At 36.3% G+C, this 25,548-nt stretch overlaps 1 protein-coding gene across 5 annotated transcripts in view; it reads right to left on the bottom strand.

Moving 5' to 3' along the window:
- Positions 1-696: 696 nt before the first annotated feature.
- Positions 697-25,548, bottom strand: part of LOC124981328 (cytochrome P450 20A1) — a 55,029-nt gene continuing 30,177 nt past the window's right edge. For 2 of the 5 annotated variants that reach the window (XM_047547629.1, XM_047547631.1), the window contains 8 exons: positions 22,869-22,947; positions 13,531-13,646; positions 12,491-12,545; positions 9,208-9,328; positions 4,609-4,720; positions 3,868-3,932; positions 1,248-1,337; positions 697-1,101 (listed from right to left, as the gene is read on the bottom strand). In XM_047547629.1, coding sequence (XP_047403585.1) covers positions 951-1,101; positions 1,248-1,337; positions 3,868-3,932; positions 4,609-4,720; positions 9,208-9,328; positions 12,491-12,545; positions 13,531-13,646; positions 22,869-22,947 — 789 coding nt within the window. In that variant the 3' untranslated portion in view covers positions 697-950. The remainder of the gene's footprint in view (positions 1,102-1,247; positions 1,338-3,867; positions 3,933-4,608; positions 4,721-9,207; positions 9,329-12,490; positions 12,546-13,530; positions 13,647-22,868; positions 22,948-25,548) is intronic. The other 3 variants (XM_047547627.1, XM_047547628.1, XM_047547630.1) reach the window with 2 other exon arrangements.

Here is a 25,548-nt window from a genome sequence, read left to right as displayed (position 1 = left end):
ACACACACTACATTGAAGTCCAGCAAAAGTGGTATGAGCTGGTAATCCCAGATATCTGGGGACTGAGGCAAAAGGACACAAATTTGAGGCCAGCTTTAATCACTTAGCAAGACCCTACCTCAAGGGAAAAAAAAGGTGTTTGGAATGTGGCTCAGTGGTAGAGCATCCCTGGTACTCATGGAAACAAACAAACAAACTCATGGCACACATTCAGAAGGAACTACGTTATTTTTCAAATGACTGAGAAATGTTCAAAATGATGAGCCCTGTAAGAACCACTAAATGAACCCTGTGTGTCGGGAGGCAAACAAATGCCAAATGCAAGGTAGATTAGCCAATGAATCATTCAAACCCAATAAAAATGATTAAAATACAAATGATCAATAGCCAAAGAAATAAAAACAATCTAGGAAATAAAACTATAGGAAGTTCCATTATTTCCCTTTAAGGTGATTTACTGGAAGTACAAAAAGAACTCAGGATTTTTTTTGTGTGTGAATACTCAAAAAACATGATTCCCCAACTTGTTCAAAATAGTTTCTCTGTTCAAGAATATTTATTTTAGGGCTGGGGAGATAGCTCAGCTGATAGAGTGCTTGCCTCGCAAGCACAATGCCCTGAGTTCGATCCCCAGTACCGCAAAAAAAAAAAAAAAAAAAAAAGAATATTTATTTTAGAGATCAAGTTAAGAAAAAGAAGATGAAATTTATGGCTTATAAAATGATAACAATTAAAAGTACAAAACTATAGCTTCCTATTAAAGTTACCCATATATTGGTACAATAACTATAAATGTATATCATGCTTTAAGAAAATCTGGTATATAAAAATCCAAATTTATATAATGCAGTAATAACAAGTTTTATGTTATAAGATAATACTTGGTTTATAAAAGGATCCAACACATATTTTCTATATAGCCATTTTCCTCAGTCTATTTAACGAAGATTTTAATGCCTCTTTGTGACAGTGATCCAAGCTTCTTCCCTTGATGATGTGACCAGTTCATACTTTGTTTCAATAACTTGTCCCTCCACAGAGAGCAGGTGCAGTCTCTTCACCAACACACTGAGAAGCACAGTGGTCACCGTATATGCAAACCTAGCCAGGAAGAAAGGCAACCAGTTATTAAAGATTTGAATTATACCCTTTTTATATGGATTCATTATTCTCATCAATAGTAATTGTCAAAATTCTAAGGAGAATCTGGTATTTTTTTCTTTCTCATTTTTTTTTCTATCATTCACCTCAACTCTGGGCATTCCTTTGTGCCTGAAAATCCAAGTGAGGAGAAAGTTTTCATTGCTGATTCATCATCAAAGCGATCTGGATCAAACCTAAAGAGGAAATTTGCATTTAATCACAATATAGCTTCACTGGCATTTTAAATATTGACATAGAAGAATGCACATTTGTTATAAAGTTTAACATTTACTAAAAATAGAAAGTGCTGTCACATTATATTTCATTATATTCTCAAATTACACCCTATTATTTTCAAATAGATGCAAAATATGAGACAGCAACATAGGTTTATATCATTTCATGAGATAACAAGGATAATTCACACAAAAATCATATAATGAACATTTAAATAATTTTAAGACCTGTTACATGGGATCAACATGTGGGCATTTTACATTGCTTCTTTAATTAAAATTTATTTCTTAAAATTGGAGGCACAGGACTTAAAATTATATTTATCAATTATACTATACCCAGATTTATTAATAAGTGAGGGAAATGAAGAGGCTAAGAAAAGCTTTTTGTTTTTAGAATTTTGTTCTGTGAACTGTCACTGCAGAAGTGGACATCTTAAAAATAACTTGCTTACCACAGAACATAAAAATTCCTTCCAAACACAAAGGTATTTAAAAAATCTGAACTCTGAGTTTAAAAAGAGGAAAAGGAGCAGGGGGGCAGGAGGCAAGGGCAGCTGGATGAGGTGGTATATGCCTATTGTCCCTAAATGAAACCCTATATTCAAATTAAAACTTGTATAGTTGTTCATAGCAGTTTCATTCACAGCAGCAACACACTGGAAGCAACTCAACTTCAGTAGACGAATGGTGAGTAAATTCTGGTATGCCAATACAATGGAATATTACTCAGCCATAAAAAGGACATGAAACAACATACCTGGACCTCAAAGACATCCAATTTAGTGAAAAAACTAAACTGTGAAAATTCTGTGTGAAAATTATATTTATGATATAAATAAACCATTGTCTCCAAGGGGTGCATCTCACTTCTATGTATATTTCTGTTAGTGTGAGTTTTTGCTTAAGGTGCTGATAAGAATGAATCCTTGGATGAGTATGGAAGTGCCCAGCTTCAGAAAGTTTCTCTTTAGAAAAATGTCACCTATTATCTCCTAAATGTGATTACATTTGATTTCTACAAATGAGGGCTCATATATAGCTCAGTGGTAGAGGACTTGCTTAGTGTGCAAGGTGCCCTGGTTTTGAGCTCTGAAACTGCAAGGAAGGAAGAAAGGAAAGAAGGAAGAGAGGGAGGAAGGGAGGAAGGGAGGAAGGGAGGAAGGAGGGAAGGCCAGCTGGCCTAGTGATTTCCAGAAATGATTACCACGTTCTAGCATCTATTCCTTTCGATATTTTCAATTTGTAACCTAGGTTCTTTGAGCAGTTTGAAGATAGCAATACTGTAATACTGTCAAAAGTTACAATAAAGGCCAGGCATGGTGGTACACACCTGTAATCCTAGTGGCTTGAGAGGCTGAGGCAGAGGGATTTTGAGTTCAAAGTCAGCCTCAGCAATTTAGCAAGACCCTGTCTTTAAATAAAATATAAAAAAGGGCTGAGGATGTGGCTCAGAGGTTAAGTATCCCTGGGTTCAATCCCCAGTACCAAAAAAAAAGTTACAATAAAGTTCTTTAAACTTAAAACCTATCAAAATCTTGGCAGTTTTTCCACAAGCACTTTTTAAGATTTTAAAACTAATAATTTTAGTTTTTTGTAATATAGGTATATATTTTCCATCAAAGCATACCTTCATTTTCTTATAAAAGCCATTAGAAATATAAAATCCACCTACATAATTTTTACTTAGCAAAATTTGATGGGCAGGGTTGGAGTTGTGCTCAGTGGTAGAGTGTTTGCCTGGCATGTGTGAGGCTCTGGGTTCAAGACTCAGCACCACATATAAATAAATAAATAAAAAGATATTTAAAAAAATTTGAAGGGCTGATGTTAAATTTATTAAGAAATTTCCTTTAATGTCATTATAATACTAAAAACTAAAATGACAAGAACATTTAAAATGCCTATCCTTACACTCCAGAGGTAGGTCAACTCTGCCCCCTTGGCATTTCACACTGAGGTCTTACCTCAGGTCAACTCAATTGATAACCCTTTTCCAGGGCACTAAATCTAGACTGCTACCTTAAGGAAGACTTTACTAGATGCCCATTTAGGAGGCAAACAACAGTTGCTTTCTTCTTCACCTCTGCCCTTCTACATGCATGACACACTTACATACAACACCTGTTTGTGAATTCTGCTAAAGAGCTGAAAACAGTTGAGAGAAATCAAAAGAAAGGCGAGAGGAGCCAACCTAAACAATACTCATTTAACAATGAAAGAATTCCAAAATTCTACGGAAATTCAAGATAGTTGTAGAGATCAGGTAACTGAACAGATCTTAGGATAGAAGTAGTAATGAAAGAGACGGTAGTGGAAGATTCATGGAGAGAGGAGGCAGTGAAAGAACCCAGAAAGGGAAGGCAGTGCTTTCTCTCGCTGTCACGGACACGTTGAATTTTCTCCTCAAAACATAGAAAAGAATTGCAAGCATGCAAACACACAAAAAATTAAAAAATCACAAAGATGATAAACAAAAATTTCATACTTGTGTGGTAAAGGCCAAGTATTAGGATCCTGAAGTACCACACCAAGGGCATAAAGGACGAGAGTCTGAAAAAAAACACAACATCAGTCTAGGTAATTGAGGCCTAACGGAGACAAAATGACTTCCAGAAATTCAATTCATCCTAAAGATCTTTTAATGCAGATAATGAAAACAAAATAAAAGTATAAAATAACAGAAGAAAAAAACAGGCCATTCTTTTGGTGACTATGATGGAGAGGATCTATCTAAAAATGTCACAGTATCTGGAAGGTATGTAGTAATAACAGACTTAACTATATGAAAATTTAAAACAGTCAGTTAAAAAAAATCATAAACAATAGTAAAAGATAACAGGAGCTGGGCGTGGTGCCATACACCTTATCCCAGAGACTCGGGAGGCTGAGGCAGGAGGATCATAGGTTTGAGGCTAGCTTCAGCAACACAGACCCTAAGCAACTTAGTGAGACACTGTCTTAAAATAAAAAATAAAAATGGGCTGGGGCTGGGGCTCAGTGGTGGAGCTCACACGTATGAGGCACTGGGTTTGATCCTCAGCACCACATAAAAACAAATAAAATAAAGGTATTGTGTCCATCTACAATTAAAAATATTTAAAAGATTAAACAAAATAAAGTAAAATAATTATATTTGATTTAATAATGGGTAGCATTTATTGGGCACTTTAAACAATAAAAAAAAGTTAAGTAACTAAATAAGTTAAATATACCCAAAGTTTCCTACCTCTCTAGGAATAATAAATTGGTTAATTTTTCCTTCAATATCTTGAAGCTGGGCAGAAACTGGGGTCAATTTGGCAATCCTAACAGTTTCACAAAGCACTTGCCGACAATATCTGTTTAAAAAAAATTTAAACATATTACTGAAATCAGTAAACATGATATGCCACATTGACAGAATGAAGGTCAAAACAATCATCTCTATAGAAGCAAAAAAAGCATTCAATAAAATTCAACATCCCACTAGGCATGTCTGCAAGCCCAGAGACTTGGGCCGTTGAGGCAGGAAGACTGCAAGTTCAAGGTTAGTCTCAGCAACTCAGCAAGACATTGTCATAAAACTTAAGAAATGGAATCCAACACAGTCTTTTGAAAAAACATTGAACAAATTAGGTATCAAAGGAATGTACCTCAACAAATAAAGGCCACATTTAATAAGCCAACAGCTAACATTACTGTGGGGAAAAGTTGAACACTTTCTAAGATCTGGAACAAGGATGCCCACTTTCACCACTTTTACTGAACACAGTATGAGAAGTCCTAGTCAGAGCAATCAGGCATCAAAAATTGGAAAAGAGGAATCAAATTGTCACTCTTTGCAGATGACATGATCATATATATACAGAAAACCCCAAATCACACAACACGCATACACACACACACACACACACACACACACACACCCTATTAGAACTAATAAACAAATTCATCAAAGTTGCAGGATACAAGAATTAATATACAAAAATCAGCAGTAGGGGATTGCTATATACCAATAGCTAATGATCTGAAACAGAAACCAAGAAAGCAATCCCATTTACAATAGTTACCAAAAAGAAAAAAGAAAAGAAAAAAACTAGGAATAAATTTTATCAAAAGGTCTCTACAGTGAAAACTGTAGAACATTGATGAAAGAATTGAAGAGGACACAACAAAAAATAGAGATATCCTGTGTTTGTGGGTTGGAAGAATCAGTACAGTTAAATGTCCATATTACCCAAAGAGATCTATAGAGTCTGTCAAGTAATCCCTGTCAAAAGACCAATGACACTCTACACAGAACTAGAAAAAAAAATCCTAAATTGTATGAACCACAAACAGCCAAAGCCATCTTGAGCAAAAAAGAACAAAGAACAAAGCAGGAGGCATTATAGTGTTGGACTTCAAAATGTACTATAGAGCTACAGTAATCAAAATAGCATGGTGCCAGCCTAAAAATACACACGGACCAATGGAACAGAATAGAGAGCTGAGAATTAAATCCTTGCATTTACAGTCCACCAGTTTTCAACAAAGGTGCTAAGAACATGCATCAGAGAAAGGACAGTCTTTAATAAATGATGCTGGGAAAACTGGATATCCTCATGCAGAAGAATGAAACCAGACCCCAATCTCTCACCAGTAACAAAAATCAATTCAAAATGGATTAAAGACATGCTTAACCTGATTTAAGCATTGTACAATACATACATGTATCAAAACATCTCAGCATCCCATTAATATCAATTAATAAATCAACATAACTTTTACATTTTGAGATGCCCATTAAAATTTAACAAAAAATCATAAACAATTTTGAACATGTTGATGTTGGGAGCAGTAGTTTAAAATTTCTATACATTTTAATAATGTCATTCATCCCACTACTTCTCAACCCTTCCTAATTTGAAATAATCTCATCATATTTTTTATTTGCTTAGAGTTGGTTCATAAATTCCAGAAGGATAAAAATTTAAGTAAAAACACATCTAACTGGGTGTGGTGGCATATGCCTGAAATCCCTGTAGCTTAACAGGCTGAGGCAGGGGAACTGCAGGTTCAAAGCCAGCCTCATCAACTCAGCAAGGTTCTAAGCAGTTTACTGAGACCCTGCCTCCAAAAGGGCTGGGGATGTAGCTCAGTGGTTAAGTGCCCTTGGGTTCAATCCCTGGTACCAAAAATTCACACACACAAAAAAAATGGTCTGAAGACAAATGAAATGATACTCAACCTCCTTAACAATTTAAAGATTGCCAATCAAAGAATTTTTTTTACTTGCAAAATTGGCAAAGATGAAAAAGAATGATAATAGGCATTACTAATAAAAAGTGGAGAAAAAGACACTCATATTCAGTTGGTGGAAGTACAAATTGGTACAAACTTTCTGATGCAAAATTTGACAATATATCAAAATATTGTGCATAATAATGAGAAAAATTGAAGCTAAAATGTACTACAATCTTGCCATAAGTCAGTTCCTTAAATTTTATTTTATTTATTTATTTATTTTTTGGTACCAGGGATTGAATCCAAGGTTGCTTAACCACTAAGCACCCTTGCCCAGATTAAATATTTTATATATAGGATTTCATCTAATCCTTACGAAAACCCTATGGAAGGTCTTATTTTTCTGAATTTACAAATTAAAATTAGGTTAGGTTCACACAGCAGGTAAGTGGTATTGACAGGATTTGTACACATCTGTCTTACTCAAGAGCCCCTAATCTTACTGTCTGTGCTGCTGTAAAATTTCCTTAAACTATCAGTTCACATCTAGACACTTACTATACAGAAAGAATTAGAAATATTAACAAAAGATGTAAGCATAGTAATATTGTAACTATAGTAATATTTCTAATATTAAAAAAAACAAGAGTAGGAAACATCACTTTTCCCTTTCCTTTTTTTTTTTTTTTTAAGTTTTTTTGCGGTGCTGGGGATCGAACCCAGGGCCTTGTGCTTGCAAGGCAAGCACTCTACCAACTGAGCTATCTCCCCAGCCCACTCCCTTTCCTTTTTGAACAAATATTTATTGGGTACCTACCCACTTTTGAAGCGCTGTGCTAGATAATGAGATACAGCAGTGAACTGGCATTAGCCCAAGGATGTCAGAATCTTGTTGGCAGAGGGACAGAGAGTGCAGGGGACATAAAGGAGGAAAGATTAGACACTATCTGTTATGATAAAGGGAGGTCATGGCATTATGGGAACACATGGCAGGAACACCTAATTGAAGGAAAAGGCTCTGCAGAGATATATAAACTTAGTTTAAGACCTGCAAAAAAAATTGAAAGTTAGCTAGAGGAGAGAGGAATAGAAAGGATCTACACAGAGCAACCGTCTATGAAAAGCTAGGAGAGAAGAGCGCTGCACCAGGAGTGGTGGCATGTGCCTTACTTTTGTCTTTTCTAGAATTTCATATAAATAAAATCATACCATAGAGAATCTTTTCTTTTTTCTTTTCTTCTTGTCCCCCCTGCTCTTTTCTTTTTTTCTCAGTATTGGGGATTGAGCCCAGGGGTACTTTACCACTGAGTTACATCCCCAGTCTTTTTGTTTTTTTATTTTGAAATAGGGTCGGCTAAATTGCTGAGGCTGGCCTCTTGTGATCCTCCTCCCTCAGACTCCCAAGTCAAATTACAGGAGTGTGCCACTGCATTAACAGTAGGAAGTCTTTTGTTCTACTTCTTTTACTTACATATGTAAACACAAAACCTTTATTATGAAAAATTTCAAAATCTGTAGGTGGAAGACAAGTGTACAAGTAGCATCTCCCTCCCCTGGGTGAGCTGTAACAAAAGTCACCACCTCATTTCTTTCTGGAGTTTTAAAAACCAATCCCAGACCCATCTTCTTACTGCTGAATACTTCAGGACACATCAAACACACACGCACATACAATTTTCTTATTCAGGCACGATACCATTCCCCAGGGTCTAAAAAAAGTCTTTTCACATTTGATTACTTGGAATCAAACAAAAACTACTCAATATATTTGCTTGTGGTCTCTTTGGTCTCTTAATCTAGAACAATCTCCTCACTCCTCCTCCTTTTCATAGTTACTATTTTTACTTTTGATTGACCTATGATAATTGTGCATACATCCAATGTGATGTTTTGATTCACTTATACATTGTTTATTGATCCAGCTAGGGCAACTAGCATATATATCACTTTAAACTTTTATCATTCTTTATGGTAAGCACATTAAAAATCCTTCACACTATTTTGAGATATACAATACATATTATTGTTAACTGTATTCACCCCAGAAAACCAGAACTTACTCCTCTTATCTAGCTGTTGCTCATCCCTGGTAACATTGTATTTCTTTTATTACTTTGTAGTATTCCATGGTATGGTTATAACAAAATTTGCTTATCTATTTAACAGTTGGTAAACACTGAACCGATTCCCATTTGGGGCTATTTTAAATATACTGCTACAAACATTTGCATAAAGGTCCTTTCATGGACATGTTTCCATTTCTCTTGACTGATTACCTAGGATTGGGATTACTGACTCATGGAAAGGGTATACTAACTTCATAAAATCCTACCACACTGTTTCCCAATTGACTGTACCATTTTGAATTACCATCAACAAAGTACGGGCATCCCAACTGCCCAACATCACCAATGATATTTCATACAGGCTCATTTAAAGGTTTCCCAGAACTACTTAATTATTTTAAAAAGGAGATTAAATTATCCATTCAAATCTATATGTAAATATTTAAAATCCTAAAAATTATATAGCTTTCATAGATATTAACACTAGCTTTAAATTAAATAAACTAGTTCAAATTTACCTTTTAATGATCTCTTCTTTCTTGTTTAGTTCTTACCTGAGATGTTCAATTTTCTCTGGAGTAACAGGACCCTTCCCAAACACTTGATCTACCTCTTTGTGGAGCTTCTTTTGAACTTCTTCAGAAGTTGTTAAAAAACAGATTGCCCAGGTACACACTAAATGAAAATTATAACAATGAAAACAGCTAATTCATATTTGGGGCATAGAATAAGAAAAAAACTGGTGTTTGGGGGAGTTTTAAAATTTCCTTTTTCCTCCCGCTGATATAGATGATACACAAGTGCTACCAAAAAATAAAAGAAAATTCTTTTTTTTTTTTTTTTTTTTGGCGGTGCTGGGGATCGAACCCAGGGCCTTGTGCTTGCAAGGCAAGCACTCTACCAACTGAGCTATCCTCCCAGCCCAAAAGAAAATTCTTGACAGGATTTGTATTTATTGAACAGAACAAGAATATTTATAGAAGATTGCCAAAAACAGGTACTGCAATTTACATGCTTTCTTTCTTAAAAATAGCAAGTAACAAGTCATTCAATGCATTTTTATTTTTATCTTTATTTTTAGGTAAAATAAAGATAATAAACATTCTATTTGGGGAAGAGTAGAGTTCAATGTTGGTGACTATGAGGAATGATATTGTTCATTAACCTTGTAAAATTTAAAATATGACTTATCAGTTCATTCACTAATGAATGAATAATTCATATAAATCAAACTAGCAGGAGATCTGTCTATATATACAATATTCTAATTTTTTCCCCTTGTATTGGTAAATATACTGGCTCTAAGAACTGTGACTGATTATTGCTTAGGACAGCTGTTCTCAAAAGTCACCTGGAAGTTGGTTGATGCCACTACACCACGTGTACAGATTCTAATTCAGTAGGTCTGGGGTGAGGTCCATACATCCATACTTTTAACAAGTATGAGGGTTTACATTTCTTTTCTTAATTTGTGGTACCAGGGATTGAACCTAGAGCCTCAGCCATGCTAGGCAGATGCTCTACCACTCTCCTGCCTTTTGTTTCAAGGCAGGTTCTAAATTGCCCAGGCTTGCCCTGAACTTGCAATCCTTGTGGCTGGGCCTTCCAAGTAGCTGGGATTACAAAAGGTACTTTGCTGAACACCTAAAATTGAAAACTGCTGGTCCATGGCTTATTTTTGCTTTAAACTGGTTTATGCATCATATTCACTGAGGAAGTGGAAATGTAAGAAAGTTACATTAAGAACAAAAAACAAAGAAAAAGGAAATAGAGCAGTTATATTCATTGGGGTCAGAATTAAAGAATGAAACCAGCTTGTCATATACTGCCTCTTTCCCTACAATATGGTTGAGCTGACACTATGTATAACTCTACTTTTTCTAAGTCAGATGCCTTTTGAATGCTATAGGAACTTTTACCTTTACTTACTAATCATCTGCTTCCTGGAGTAAGGACTGACTCAAAGTCAATTTTTTATTCTTTATTGCTGTTTTTGCAGTGCTAGGGATTGAACCCAGAGCCTCATACATGTTGCACAGACGCTCTATCACTGAGCTACAGCCTCAGCCCCCAAGTTAATTTTTAAAATGTTTTTGTCTGAATCACCTATCACCCTTATTATTAACACTAACATAGTGAGCTACCTGACACCCAATTATTCATGAGTTACTACCCGTCTTTAACTTTTCCCTACATGTTTCTTCATTTTGGCTTTTGAGTGAACTACAGAACTTCTATTTCACAAGCAGTGTGAAAACTTGTGCAGTGTGCCATATGTATATGTAGTACAATTTTACGACTGAAGGAATTAGCACAAAGATTTGCATACAATAGCACTCATAGGCCCTGTCCATTATCACTTCCAATTAATATAACTATGTAAGCTTAATAATCTCAAGCACTGGCTATTTTGTATTTACTCGATTAAAAAGAATGACGGGGGCTGGGGGTAGAGTTCAGTGGTAGAGCATTCGCCCAGTGTTTGCAAGGTCATGAGGACATTTAATGTTCTTTAAATACAAAACTGAACCAGACCCTGGGCACAATGGCACATGCCTATAATTCCAGTGACTCAGGAGGCTGAGGTAGGAGGATGGCAAGTTGAAGGCCAGTTTGGGCAACTTAACAAGACCCTGTCTTGAAATACAATAAAAGGGCTTGGGAGGCTGAGGCAGGAGGATGGCAAGTTCAAAGCCAGCCTCAGCAACTTTGCAAGTCCCTAAGCAATTCAGTAAGACTCTGTCTCTAAATAAAATACAAAAAAGGGCTAGGGATATAGCTCAGTAGTTAAGTGCTCCTGGGTTCAATCTCCAGTGCCAAAAGAAATAAATAAAAAGGGCTGAGGATGTAGCAAAGAAATACTCTCTAGACTCCCCCTAAAAACTGAAAATCAGATTAAAAGATTAATTCAACCTTGGAAACAGTCACTTTTTTTGGTGCTCAGGAAACTACTGATTCAGATTTTCTTAAGTCTTCATGCATGCTAGGCAAGCACTCTACCACTGAACTACATCCCCAGCCCCTTCCAAGATATATTTTTAATGTAATAACATTTTTTAAAAGAAATGAGCATTATTTAAGAAGATAAATACACTATCCTTAACATGCTTGCATATATTTCATTTAATCTATAATATCTGGCCAAAAAAAAAATGTGGGAAGTTTACATACACATGCATCACTTTATAGAAAACTCACCTAAACAGAAAGAGCTGTAAATAAAATCCTTCTAGTGAAAATAGATTTTCTACATCTTAAGCTGATACCCTAATCCTTCCTATAAGCATTTATCTTATATATATTTGGTCTATAAACATCTTTATAAATACTGTACAAATGAACAGTACTTTACTAGTCTAAAAAACCAGTGAGGAAACTTAGAACATATGTTTTAGAATTTTAAATAAAAATCACCTGCAATTCCACCAAGAGAGGAATTCTTTTAGATCATGATTTCTGTGGCCTACATCCTCTGCTGGAGGCCTTAATAACAGCAGACTGGCTTGAAGTCAGTGAAAAGCAGCAGCAGGAAATGGAAAAGCTCCCTGTTCAGTTGGAAAGGTGTCAATAGCAGTTCATTTGAAAGGCACTAACTAGAATTCACAATCCGTAAAATGTGTCAAGAAATTTATAGCAATTTTCAGAGGTGGCATTGAGCACTTGAGATTAAAAAAAAAAAAGGAGGGGGGGTGACCTGTGTGAATCAAGTCTTTAAACAAGAATAATAAGCAGGGAAGGGAAATCATAAAGAGGTCTTGCAAACGGTGTTTATTTTAGAATAGCTGTAGCCTTGTATATTTTGAAATCCATCTGAAAAAGACATCAATTTATACTTACATTTTGCAGTTATTATGCAACCAGCCAGAGAAAATATCATACTGTCTTCCAGGACCTAGGACACAAAATTAAGTTTAGAAAGTATGAAATGTGGTCTGGGGCTGTAGCTCAGTGGCAGAGCACCTGCCTAACACGTGTGAGGCACTGGGTTTGATCCTTAGCACTGTATAAAAATAAACAAATAAAATAAAGGCATTCTGTTCATCTACAACTACAAAAACCAATTTTTTAAAAAAGAAGGTATGAAATGTAAACTGGCCTGTATTAGATCCTACTAAAATAATCTAGAGTTTATACTTTTATAAGTAGGGTCAACAAAAAGAAAAACGTGTATTATTTTATTACCATGTTTTAACAAAAACAAAATCTGTATAATGTGAAAAGTAACCTAAATACTGCATTTACCTTTTTGATGCAATAAAATAAGCATTTATTTGTTGGTAAAATTACTGGCTTATGTTACATCTTGAAAACTGGTTCAGTCCTATTTTTATGGCTTGGCCTGGGGCACCAAAAAGCCTCGGAAAGAACACAGAAGAGCTGCCACTGTGCTCAGAACCTGACTCAATTTCTGCACCAACACACCCAGAAAACCACTTAGGTTACCAGGACTTCAGTGCGTCAAATGGGGCAGAAGATTCTAATGAGGAATGAGTGTGGCAAAGATGCCATTCCTGTCCTTTGCCTGACAATACCACAAATGCAGTGGTCTGCTAACAGGAAGAGCTGAGCACAGCAAACAAGCCCAGCTGCCACACCTGGTCACGCAGACAAAGGGACTCAGTCTACGAGGGCTATACAAATCCTTCTCTATTATCATTACAGAATTTTGATTCAATATCTGCTTACCCAAATATTAAACAATAAACTGCTTCTTCAAAGAGTTAAATAATGAGATTAAGTACTTGTGCTACTTATGATGTGTAATAAGAGAGAAGCCACTGAGTTCTGGGAGGACATATGGATAACAGTGAACAAACAGCATACTCTATACATGTGTGTTTACTTTCTATTTGATAAACATTTAACAATTACATCACCTGTTGGTCATTAAGGTTTCCCTGTACTAAGGAGTCGATGAAAATATGTTGACTGAAGTTCCTTTCTTTTCGCTCTTTTATGATTTTCTTTAAAACAGATTCCAATTGCATGAGGGCTTCAAGAAAAAAAACAAAGAACATTTAGAATACAAGCAGTTGTGGTGATTCAACCTTTTTGGTACCAGGAATTTGGTACAGGGGTGCTTAACCATTGAGCCAAATTTCCAGCCCTTTTTTGTATTTTATTTTGAGACAGGGTCTCAGGGTCCTTAGCAAGGGACTTTTTTAGGGCCTTGCTAAGTTGCTGAGGCTGGCTCTGAACTACAATCCTCCTGCCTCAGCCTCCTGAGGTGCTGGGATTATAGGGGTGAGTCTCCGCACCCGGCACAATTCAACTTTTGAAAATTAATTCTCCACAATGTTCCCACATGTAGAATAAAACCTTTAAAGGTAGTAAACAATTTAAAAAGCTATTTTATATTGAAACTTATACTTTTTTCCCTTTCTTTTTGTTCAATATAAGACACATTTCAAAAAGTGCATAAAACATATTAGTAGAGTCTAAGGAATAATTACAAACACCCATATCATTAACACCCAGGTCAAGAAGTGAGCTCTAGTCTTAAAGGCTTTCTATTTACTGAACACATTCAAATTTTTCTTCTCATACAGATATCTTTCCCCCAAATTCCAAACTCAGATATTTAACACAAATTCAACATCTTCATTTGGAGGTCTGAAGCATATTAATCATAACATACCCAACAGGCTGAACTTTTGACAATTCCAACAAAACCTGGATCTTTCCAGTCTTCCCCATCTTATTCTTTATTAATATAACCTCATTTTCCAATTATTCAGGCCTATAATCTTATTTTCTTCCCTCTTTTACTCCACATTTAATCTGTCAACCAACATTAGTGGTTATTTTCTCAAAATATGCAATTTTTTTTTACTCTATTGTTCTTTATTTTCTGTTATCTGCCACCTGGTCCAAGTCACATCATCTCTTGCCTGCTTCACTGTAATTAGTCTCCCCTCTTCTGCTCTGCACCCTGGTAGTCTATCACAGGAGCCAGGCTGATGCTTTACAACATAACTCAGATCATAACTCTGCTAAAGCCACCCACTGGCTTTCTATCTCACAATAACAGCCTAGTCATACAATAACCTTTAAGTCATATACACTCTGTTCCTCTCCCCAATCTTTCTGACCTCACTTGCTTCTGTTCCTCTTGTCACATTTTGTTTTGTTTAAGTTAAGACAGTAATTCCCAAATATTGCTACACACTGAATTCTAATGTGCAGGTGTTAGAGCAGGCCCCAAATGGTTGTAGCTGGGCTCCCTTGCTGAGACTTCCAGCAGCTGTGCTATGTTTTTAATGTTAAGCCAGGGTTGGGAACTGCTTATGTTATGGTTAGTCAAGCATATATAGCATATATACTCAAGATCAAGTCGGGCAGGGTGGTGCATGCCTGTAATCACAGTGGCTGGGGAGGTTGTGGCAGGAGGATTGCAGATTCAAAGCCAGCCTCAGCGAAAGCAAGGCGCCATGCAACTCAGTGAGACCCTGTCTCTAAATAAAGTACAAAATAGGGCTGGGGATGTGGCTCAGTGGTCGAGTGCCCCTGAGTTCAATTCCTGGTACCTCCCCCACAAAGCATCATAAACATTCACTTGTGAGCATGAGCCCCCTTATGTAACCTGTTGGCAGTGTACCTTCTTTGTTTGGCCTACAGATTAAAAAAAGGTCTATGGAGAAGACTACAGGGGTAAATGGGGGCAAAATAGAACTGGCTGGGGGCTAAAGCTGAAACTGGAGGCCGGAGACTATTGGTACCTCTGAATAAAGCATGTCTACAATCCTAATTGTGTCTTGCATCTTCTTCCATCTGCTGGAACTTGAATCTGTTTCCTGGCCCACACACAACAGCAGAGCAAGTTGGGAATTACTAACTTGAACAAAGGAAGCTCTGATCTACTCATGAGATTCCATGGATAAGTACCAAAACATAATCATTTTCAATAAAAGCTCAAATTTGATCTATGCCTATGTGATAGCCCAAGGAACATTTACCAATCTACTTTTATTTGGAATAAAAAATATCCTAAATTTTCATTTCACATTAATTTAACCAGTATTTCTTTTTTTTTTTTGGGTGCTGGGGATCGAACCCAGGGCCTTGTGCTTATAAGGCAAGCACTCTACCGACTGAGCTATCTCCCCAGCCCCTTAACCAGTATTTCTAACATACTTTTTCAAGGGTAATTAATCCAAATGCATCCATAACAATAATAAGAATAGTAATGAAAATCAAACTGTGTCAATTAAATGACTTAAATTTCTGTTGGACATCAAAGTAATCACTAGACTAGCAAGCTCACGAGGACAGGGATATTTTCTCCTATGCCTAGAATAAGGCCTAGCACATAGTAAATCACAATAAAAATTTGTTAAAAGAATGAAGAAAGGGCATCTTGTGAAGCAACAGTATTATACAGAGAAAATAACCATTATTCCAATGCAGTCTATAGTTTTGTTTGTTTTTGAGACAGGGTCTCACTATACTGGCCAGGCTAGCCTCAACTCCTGGGCTCAAGCAATTGTCCCACCTCAGCCTCCGTAGTAGCTAGGACTACAGGCACATGCAACCAGGCTCAGAAAGACTATGCATTTTAATTTACACTGCCTGCTTCTTAAAAAAAGAATAGAAGCAGGTCAGAATAAAAATATTAAAACCAATCAACCACTGACAGAAAACACAAAACAACAAGAAAAAAAAAAAGAATACGGGAGAATAAGGTGGGGAAGTTGTCTTAAAGTTGTATTTTCAGTGTCAATTTTATAAAGTTGTAATCAATGCCAAACAACGCTAAAAATATTTTTATTCAGTGTTGTAATGGCAAGAATTTTTTGTTGCTTTTTTTTTTTTTTTTTTTTTTTTACAAATAGCTGTATATTATTTAATCACATTGACATTATTTCCATAGCAATTCCTAGAATGTTGGACACTTATTTTCAGTTTTCTACTTATAGAAATAGTATTACAGGCTCTTTCCACGGGGCAATCCAAGAAGGCAGACTAGAGGGTGACTGCATCTCCTGTCGCTCCAGAACCCAGGATTCAAGAAGGGGAGGCATTGAGAGACTCGGACTAAAATAGAGCCACAGGGTGAGTTTCCCCCACCGGGTGAAACTCGGCCTGGGCAGCAGGCCTGGATAGGGGCGGCTTATCAGAGCAGGGCAGGGCAGCTAGAGTCTTCCCCAGGTAGCCCTGCTCCCTCTGGAGGGGGCTCCTCCCACACGGCCAGCTTCTAGGAGCAGGCCCCACAGTGAGAGCCTTTCTGCACAGAACCAGCTCCAAGTCCCGGAGCCAGCGGCGAGCTCCGGCCCGCAGGCAGCTTCAGGGACCAGGACAGGGCAGCCAGGGACTTCCCCAAGGAGCCCTGCCCCCTCCGACGGCAGGCGCCTTTCAAGGCTAGCTTCTCGGAGCAGACCGCCCAGTGAGAGCCTTTCTGCACAGAGCCAGCTCCAAGCCCTGGAACCAGTAGCAGGCTAGGGGCAGCTTTCTTCGGAAGCACTGCATTATCAAGTTCCTCCAAGACTTCAGGCTACTGAAGGCTGGGAGGTGATATACTGGAAGACAGTGACACTATAAGCCAATAGAGGAAAACTGCAATATCTCAGAGTCCCACTGACATCTGATCAATATGAGAAAACAAGGGAAGAAAATGTCCCAAACAAACCTAGGTACTATATCAATAAAACCCAATGACAGCACAACAGAAGAAATGTCAGAAAGGGAGTTCAGAATGTACACAATTAAAACAATCAGGGAAGCAAACGAGGAGATGAAAGAACAAATGCAGGCATTGAAGGAGGAGATGAAAGAGCAAATGCAGGCATTAAATGATCGCACCAAACAACAGTTAAAAGAGCAAATACGGGAAGCAAGAGATCATTTCAATAAAGAGTTAGAGATACTGAAAAAAAAACAAACAAACAGAAATCCTTGAAATGAAGGAAACAATAAACCAAGTTAAAAACTCCATAGAAAGCATAACCAATAGGATAGAACACCTGGAAGACAGAACCTCAGACATTGAAGACAAAATATTTAATCTTGAAAACACAGTTGACCAGAGAAGATGGTAAGAAATCATGAACAGAATCTATGAGAATTATGGGATATCATGAAAAGGCCAAATTTAAGAATTAGTGGGATTGAGGAAGGCTTAGAGAAACAAACCAAAGGAATGAACAATCTATTCAATGAAATAATATCAGAAAATTTCCCAAATCTGAAGAATGAAATGGAAAATCAAGTACAAGAGGCTTATAGGACTCCAAATATACAAAATTACAACAGACCCACACCAAGGCACATTATTATGAAAATACCTAACATACAAAATAAAGACAGAATTTTAAAGGCCGTGAGAGAAAAGAATCAAATTACATTCAGGGGGAAACCAATAAGAATATCAGACCAGACCCTAAAAGCTAGAAGGGCCTGAAACAGCATTTACCAAGTCCTGAAAGAAAATGATGCCAACCAAGAATCTTATACCCAGCAAAACTTACTTTCAGATTTGACGACAAAATAAGATCCTTCCATGATAAACAAAAGCTAAAGGAATTTACAAAAAGAAAGCCGGCATTACAGAACATTCTCAGCAAAATATTCCATGAGGAAGAGATGAAAAACAACGATGCACATCAGCAATGGGAGGAACTAGCCTAAAGGAATAGCCAAATAAAGGAGAAACCAAATCATGTCAAAAAACAAAAATGAGTCAAATGACTGGGAATACAAATCAAATCAAAATAATAACCCTGAATGTTAATGGCCTGAACTCATCAAACAAAAGACATAGACTGGCAGATTGGATTAAAAAGAAAAATCCAACAATATGCTGCTTGCAAAAGACTCATCTCATAGAAAGAGATACCCATATACCAAAAGTGAAAGGATGGGAAAAAAAATACCATGCACACGGACACAGCAAAAAAGCTGGAGTATCCATCCTCATTTCAGATAATGTGGACTTCAAGCCAAAACTAGTCAGAAGGGATAAAGAAGGACATTACATACCACTTAAGGGAAGCATTAATCAGCAAGACATAACAATCATAAATATCTATGCCCCGAACATTGGCTCATCCATGTACGTGAAACAAATCCTTCTTAATTCCAGAAATCAAATAGACCACAACACAATAATACTAGGCGATTTTAACACACCTCTCTCACCATTGGATAGATCCTCCAAACAAAAATTGAATAAAGAAACCATAGATCTCAATAACACAATCAACAATTTAGACTTAACCGACATATATACAATATACCATCCAACAAAGAACAAATACACTTTCTTCTCAGCAGCACACAGATCCTTCTCTAAAACAGACCATATTTTATGCCACAAAGCTACTGTTAGCAAATACAAGAAGATAAAGATACTACCTTGTATTCTATCAGATCATAATGGACTGAAATTAGAAACAAATGACAGAATAAAAAACAGAAACTTCTCCAATACCTGGAGATTAAATAATACGCTATTTTATGATGAATGGATAACAGAAGACATCAGGAGGGAAATAAAAAAATTCTTAGAAGTAAATGAGAACAAAGACACATCATATCAAAATCTTTGGGACACTATGAGCAGTACTTAGAGGAAGATTTATTTCATGGGGCTCATTCAACAAAAGAAGTAGAAATCAACAAATAAACGACTTAACACTACAGCTCAAAGCCCTAGAAAAAGAAGAGCAGACCAACACCAAAAGTAGTAGAAGACAGGAAATAGTTAAAATCAGAGCCGAAATCAACGAAATTGAAACAAAAGAAACAATCGGAAAAATTAACAAAATAAATAGTTGGTTCTTTTAAAAAATAAATAAAATTGATAAACCCTTAGCCACACTAACAAAGAGAAAGAGGGAGAAAACTCAAATTACTAAAATTCGGAATGAACAAGGAAATATCACAACAGACACGACCGAAATACAAAACATAATTAGAAGCTATTTTGAAAATCTATACTCCAACAAAACAGAAAACCTCGAAGACATCAACAAGTTTCTAGAGACATATGAATTACCTAAACTGAATAAGGAGGACATACACAACTTAAATAAATCAATTTCAAGCAATGAAATAGAAGAGGTCATCAAAAGCCTACCAACAAAGAAAAGCCCGGGACCAGATGGGTTCTCAGCCGAGTTCTACAAAACCTTTAAAGAAGAGCTCATTCCAATACTCCTCAAAGTATTCCATGAAATAGAAGAGGAGGAAACCCTCCCAAACTCGTTCTATGAAGCCAATATCACCCTGATACCTAAACCAGACAGAGACACATCAAGGAAAGAAAATTTCAGACCAATATCCTTAATGAACATCGATGCAAAAATTCTCAACAAAATTTTAGCAAATCGCATACAAAAATATATTAAAAAGATAGTGCACCACGATCAAGTGGGTTTTATCCCAGGGATGCAAGGTTGGTTCAACATCAGGAAATCAATAAATGTCATTCACCATATCAACAGACTTAAAGTTAAGAATCACATGATTATTTCCATAGATGCAGAAAAAGCATTCAATAAAATACAGCATCCCTTCATGCCAAAACACAAGAAAAAATCGGGGTAGTGGGAACATTCCTTAACATTATAAAGGCCATCTACGCTAAGCCCATGGCCAATATCATTCTAAATGGTGAAAAACTGAAAGCATTCCCCCTAAAAACTGGAACAAGGCAGGGATGCCCTCTTTCACCACTTCTATTCAACATCATCCTTGAAACTCTAGCCTGAGCAATTAGACAAACCAAAGAAATTAAAGGGATACGAATAGGAAAAGAAGAACTCAAACTATCCCTGTTTGCTGATGACATGATTATATATTTAGAGGAACCTGGAAATTCCACCAGAAAACTTTTAGAACTCATAAGTGAATTCAGTAAAGTAGCAGGTTACAAGATCAATGCTCATAAATCCAATGCATTTTTATACATAAGTGATGAATCTTCAGAAAGAGAAATTAGGAAAACTACCCCATTCACAATAGCATCGAAAAAAATAAAATACTTGGGAATCAATCTCACAAAAGAGGTGAAAGACCTCTACAATGAGAACTACAGAACACTAAAGAGAGAAATTAAAGACAACCTTAGAAGATGGAAAGATCTCCCATGTTCTTGGATAGGAAGAATTAATATTGTCAAAATGGCCATACTACCTAAAGTACTATACAGATTCAATGCAATTCCAATTAAAATCCCAATGATGTACCTTACAGAAATAGAGCAAGCAATTATGAAATTCATCTGGAAGAATAAGAAACCCAGAATAGCTAAAGCAATCCTTGGCAGAAGGAGTGAAGCAGGGGGTATCGCAATACCAGATCTTCAACTCTATTACAAAGCAATAGTAACAAAAACAGCATGGTATTGATACCAAAATAGACAGGTAGATCAATGGTACAGAATAGAGGACATGGACACAAACCCAAATAAATACAATTTTCTCATACTAGACAAAGGAGCCAAAAACATGCAATGGAGAAAACATAGCCTCTTCAACAAATGGTGCTGGGAAAACTGGAAAACCATATGCAACAGAATGAAACTAAACCCATATCTCTCACCCTGCACAAAACTCAACTCAAAATGGATCAAGGACCTCGGAATCAGACCAGAGACCCTGCATCTTATAGAAGAAAAAGTAGGTCCAAATCTTCAACTTGTTGGTTTAGGATCAGACTTCCTTAACAGGACTGTCATAGCACAAGAAATAAAAGCAAGAATCAACAATTGGGATAGATTCAAACTAAAAAGCTTTCTCTCAGCAAAGGAAACTATCAGTAATGTGAAGAGAAAGCCTACAGAGTGGGAGAATATCTTTGCCTCTCATACTTCAGATAGAGAGCTAATTTCCAGAATATATAAAGAACTCAAAAAACTCTACACCAAGAATACAAATAATCCAATCAACAAATGGGCTAAGGAAATGAACAGACACTTCACAGAAGAAGATGTAGAAGCAATCAACAAACATATGAAATAATGTTCAACATCTCTAGTATAAGAGAAATGCAAATCAAAACTACCCTAAGATTCCATCTCACTCCAATTAGAATGGCGATTTTCAAGAACACAAGCAACAATAGGTGTTGGAGAGGATGTGGGGAAAAAGGTACACTCATACATAGCTGGTGGGTTTGCAAATTAGTGCAGCCACTCTGGAAAGCAGTATGGAGATTCCTCAGAAAGCTTGGAATGGAACCACCATTTGACCCAGCTATCCCACTCCTTGGCCTATACCCAAAGGACTTAAAATCAGCATACTACAGAGATACAGTCACATCAATGTTCACTTCTGCTCAATTCACCATAACCAGATTGTGGAACCAGCCTAGATGTCCTTCAATTGATGAATGGATAAAGAAACTGGTGCATATATATATATATACACAATGGAATATTATTCTGCCATAAAGAATGATAAAATTATGGCATTTGCAGGTAAATGGATGAAATTGGAGAATATCATGCTAAGTGAGATAAGCCAATCTCAAAAAACTAAAGGACGAATGATCTCGCTGATAAGCAGATGATGACACACAATGGGGGATGGGAGGGGTTAGCGTTAGGGTTAGGGTTAGGTTTAGGATTAGGGTTAAGGAAGGTGGTAAGAATGGAGGAAGGAAAGACTGTATAGAGGGAAAAGAGGGATGGGAGGGAAAAAAATAACAGAATGAATCAAACAACATTACCCTATGCATGTACAAATAGAGAAACAACATGTATCCCATTTGTTTACAATAAAAAAAAAAAAAAAGAAAAAAGAAATAGTATTACAAAAAATAAGGGTTAGGGGTGCTCTACAGGGGTAGAGTGCTTGACCAGTATGTTCAAGGTTCTAAGTTTGATCCCTAGCACCACACACAGAAAAATATTCATGAATATTATCTTTTTCTAGACAGTTCATTCATTATTTATGACTCATTATTTATGTACTGCCAAATTGCCTTCTTAGGATTATACCCTTACGTTTTTCATGAATCTGGTAGCATGTACTCATTCTGCAGTGAGTACTAGAGTATCTTTTTACTTACTTCCTACTTTTTCCTCTTTTGTTAAAAAAAAAACAAACCAAACCAAAACAAAACAAAAACAAAAACCCAAAAAACCTTGCATTGTAGGAAAAAAGCATAAAGAGAAAAAAAATGGCTTATAATCTCACCATTCAGAGATAAACCTGCTCAAACTGGGGCACATATCTTTTTGTCCTTATTAAAAATCAAGAGTGACCAAACTTACCATCTTGGTATTGTTTTTTCCGAGTTGCACTTTTATCAAGTGATCCATCTAGAAAGCCTTTTCCAATCTCAGACCACACCTGAAAACAGGAAAATATGTAGCTATTATCTAGTATGCACATTTTCTTAACAGTTCCACATTTTCTAAATATAGAACAATATAAGCAAATAAGTAAGAAACTATTCACCAACAAATCCAATAATTAAGTTCTTCCTTTTAAGAGGCGGCATAACTTACATTAATTCCATAGTTTCTAGGACAGGGATCAAATATATAAAATGATTTCAGTCAAGGCACTTTCAAATTAATTACAATTGGAAAGTAAAAAGTTCGTGAAAAGTTCTTTTTTTTTTTTTAAGTAGGAATAAGGAAAAATGACACAGCAGCAGCGTGTCCTTTTTTTTTTTTAACTTAATGGCATAAATGGATAAATAAAATTCATAGGCAATTACAAATTTTTACTTCAGCTGAAATACTGATAAACATTGGCTGAGGTCCAGAAAGGACTCATTATTGGGATAACTGAAGAAATTTGAATATAGGTTCTGAATGCTAATAGTATTTTATCAATTTTAAACTTACCAAGTTGTTACTATATAAGAAAATATCCTTGTTTTAGGAAATACAGGCTAAGGATATTTAGAGGTAAAATGTCCATTCTGCTCTTATGTGGTTCAGGATAGGGGGAAGGAAAGGATACAGAGATGGGTTGGCTATATGAATAGATGTATAGATAGACAGATAGACAGACGGATGGATGAATGAAAAAAATCAAACGGAACAAAATGTAAATACCACTGAATTGGGGAAAGGGAATCCCTGTACAAGCTCTAACTTTTCTGTAAGTTTGAAATAATTTTTGCTTTGAAGTTACAAGGAAAGAAGGAAAAGGAAAACAGCTAAAAACATGTAGGATATCAGTGGTTAGAAGAAAATCAGGATCCCGGGCATGGTGGTAAATGTCTGTAATCCCAGCAGCTCAGGAGGCTGAGGCAGAATGATCTTGAGTTCAAAGCCAGCCTCAGCAAAAGCGAGGCACTACGCAACTCAGTGAGACCCTGTCTCTAAATAAAATACAAAATAGGGCTGGGGATATGGCTCAGTGGTCGAGTACCCCTGAGTTCAATCCCTGGTACCTACCCTCGCCCAGCCCCAGAAAAAAAAAAAAAAAAGAAAGTCCTGGAAGCAAGGGTGGAAGTCTCTTTTTAAAAATGCTCTTTTGTCAACATTTAATTAAAAAAATTGATTCTTCATTAAATGAGAAGATATTTTAGGAATTCCCTAACCATTTGTTTTGCCAGGAGACATAGCATGGTTTACTTTGGGAAGTAGAATTTAAAATGATTTTCAGGAAGACCACAGGTCTGAGATCAGTCTCAGCAACTTAGCAAGACCATGTCTTGAAAGAAAAAACAAAAAGGGCTAAAGATGTGGCTTAGTGGTACGACCCACTAGTACCACTGGGTTCAATCTCTAGTACTAGTACTGCCAAAAGAATATTTTTCCACTTTAATTTTTATATGCCTGAATATATGAAAGGTTTATGAAAAAGTTTTTTATTGCTTTGTTTTTTTAACCATCAGACAAAAGCAGTAAGGTTATTTTAACAGAAAAAAGTATATTATTAAACAGTGACAGGGAATTAGCCTACAGTTTCTGAAGAATTTTGTTTAGAACACATTATTTAGATGAAGATTATTCAATCTGTTTTTTTGCTTTTGCTTTGTTTTTTGTTTTTGTGGTGCTGGGCATTGAACCCAGGGCCTTGTGCTGCTAGGCAAGCACTCTACCAACTGAGCTATATCCCCAACCCTTCATCCTGTTTTTATAGATTTTAATATAAGGAATAATTTCTCAGATCTGAAATATGGTAGACTTCAACAAAATAATCTAAATATGATTTCAACCAAATAATGTTGAGATTGATTTAAAAAAAGAGTAAATTCCACATGTGAATCTAGAAAAGGCAAACAATAATCAGTTTTGGATTGAATTTCCTTGCTTCTAATCATATTTACCTCATTAGCATTTTTTTGCTCCACTGACTTTGTTGAACTTCTTCCTCTGTATGACATAATCTAGTTCTATTAAGTGCAGCTTTTCTCCTTATTCTAGAATTCAATATTACTTTTATAACATACTATTAAGTATTAAAAGAAAAATTCTTTAGTCACATACCTTTTACATTTCAAAAAGTTATTTGCTTAAAAAAAAGCAATTCTTGGTTTTGGAGATTTAACTCAGTGGCAGAGCACTTGCCTAGCTAGTATGCACAAAGCCCTGGGTTTGAACCTAAGCCCAAACACACACACATGCACACACACAAAAAAAGAAAAAAAAAAAAAAAAAAAAAAAAAAGAAGAAGAAAAAAGTAGTTCTTAGCTGGGCGTGGTGGCACCCATCTGTAATCCGAGCAACTCAAGAAACTGAGGCAGGAGGATCGCAAGTTCAAGGCCAGCTTAGCAATTTAGCAACATTGTCTCAAAATAGAAAATAAAAAGGGCTGGGGACATACCTCAGTGGTAAAGTACCCCTAGGTTCCTATCCCCACTAACACACACACACACACACACACACACACACACACACACACGCGCGCGCGATTAACTTTTTTAAGAAAAGAGTTATTTTTGCTTACATTGTTCTTTTTTAGGTCAAAACAAGGAATCTTAAATTTTCC

Source organism: Sciurus carolinensis, chromosome 3 (genome assembly GCF_902686445.1).
Source record: "Sciurus carolinensis chromosome 3, mSciCar1.2, whole genome shotgun sequence".
Lineage (NCBI taxonomy): Eukaryota > Metazoa > Chordata > Mammalia > Rodentia > Sciuridae > Sciurus > Sciurus carolinensis.
This window is presented reverse-complemented; position numbering and strand designations above follow the sequence as displayed.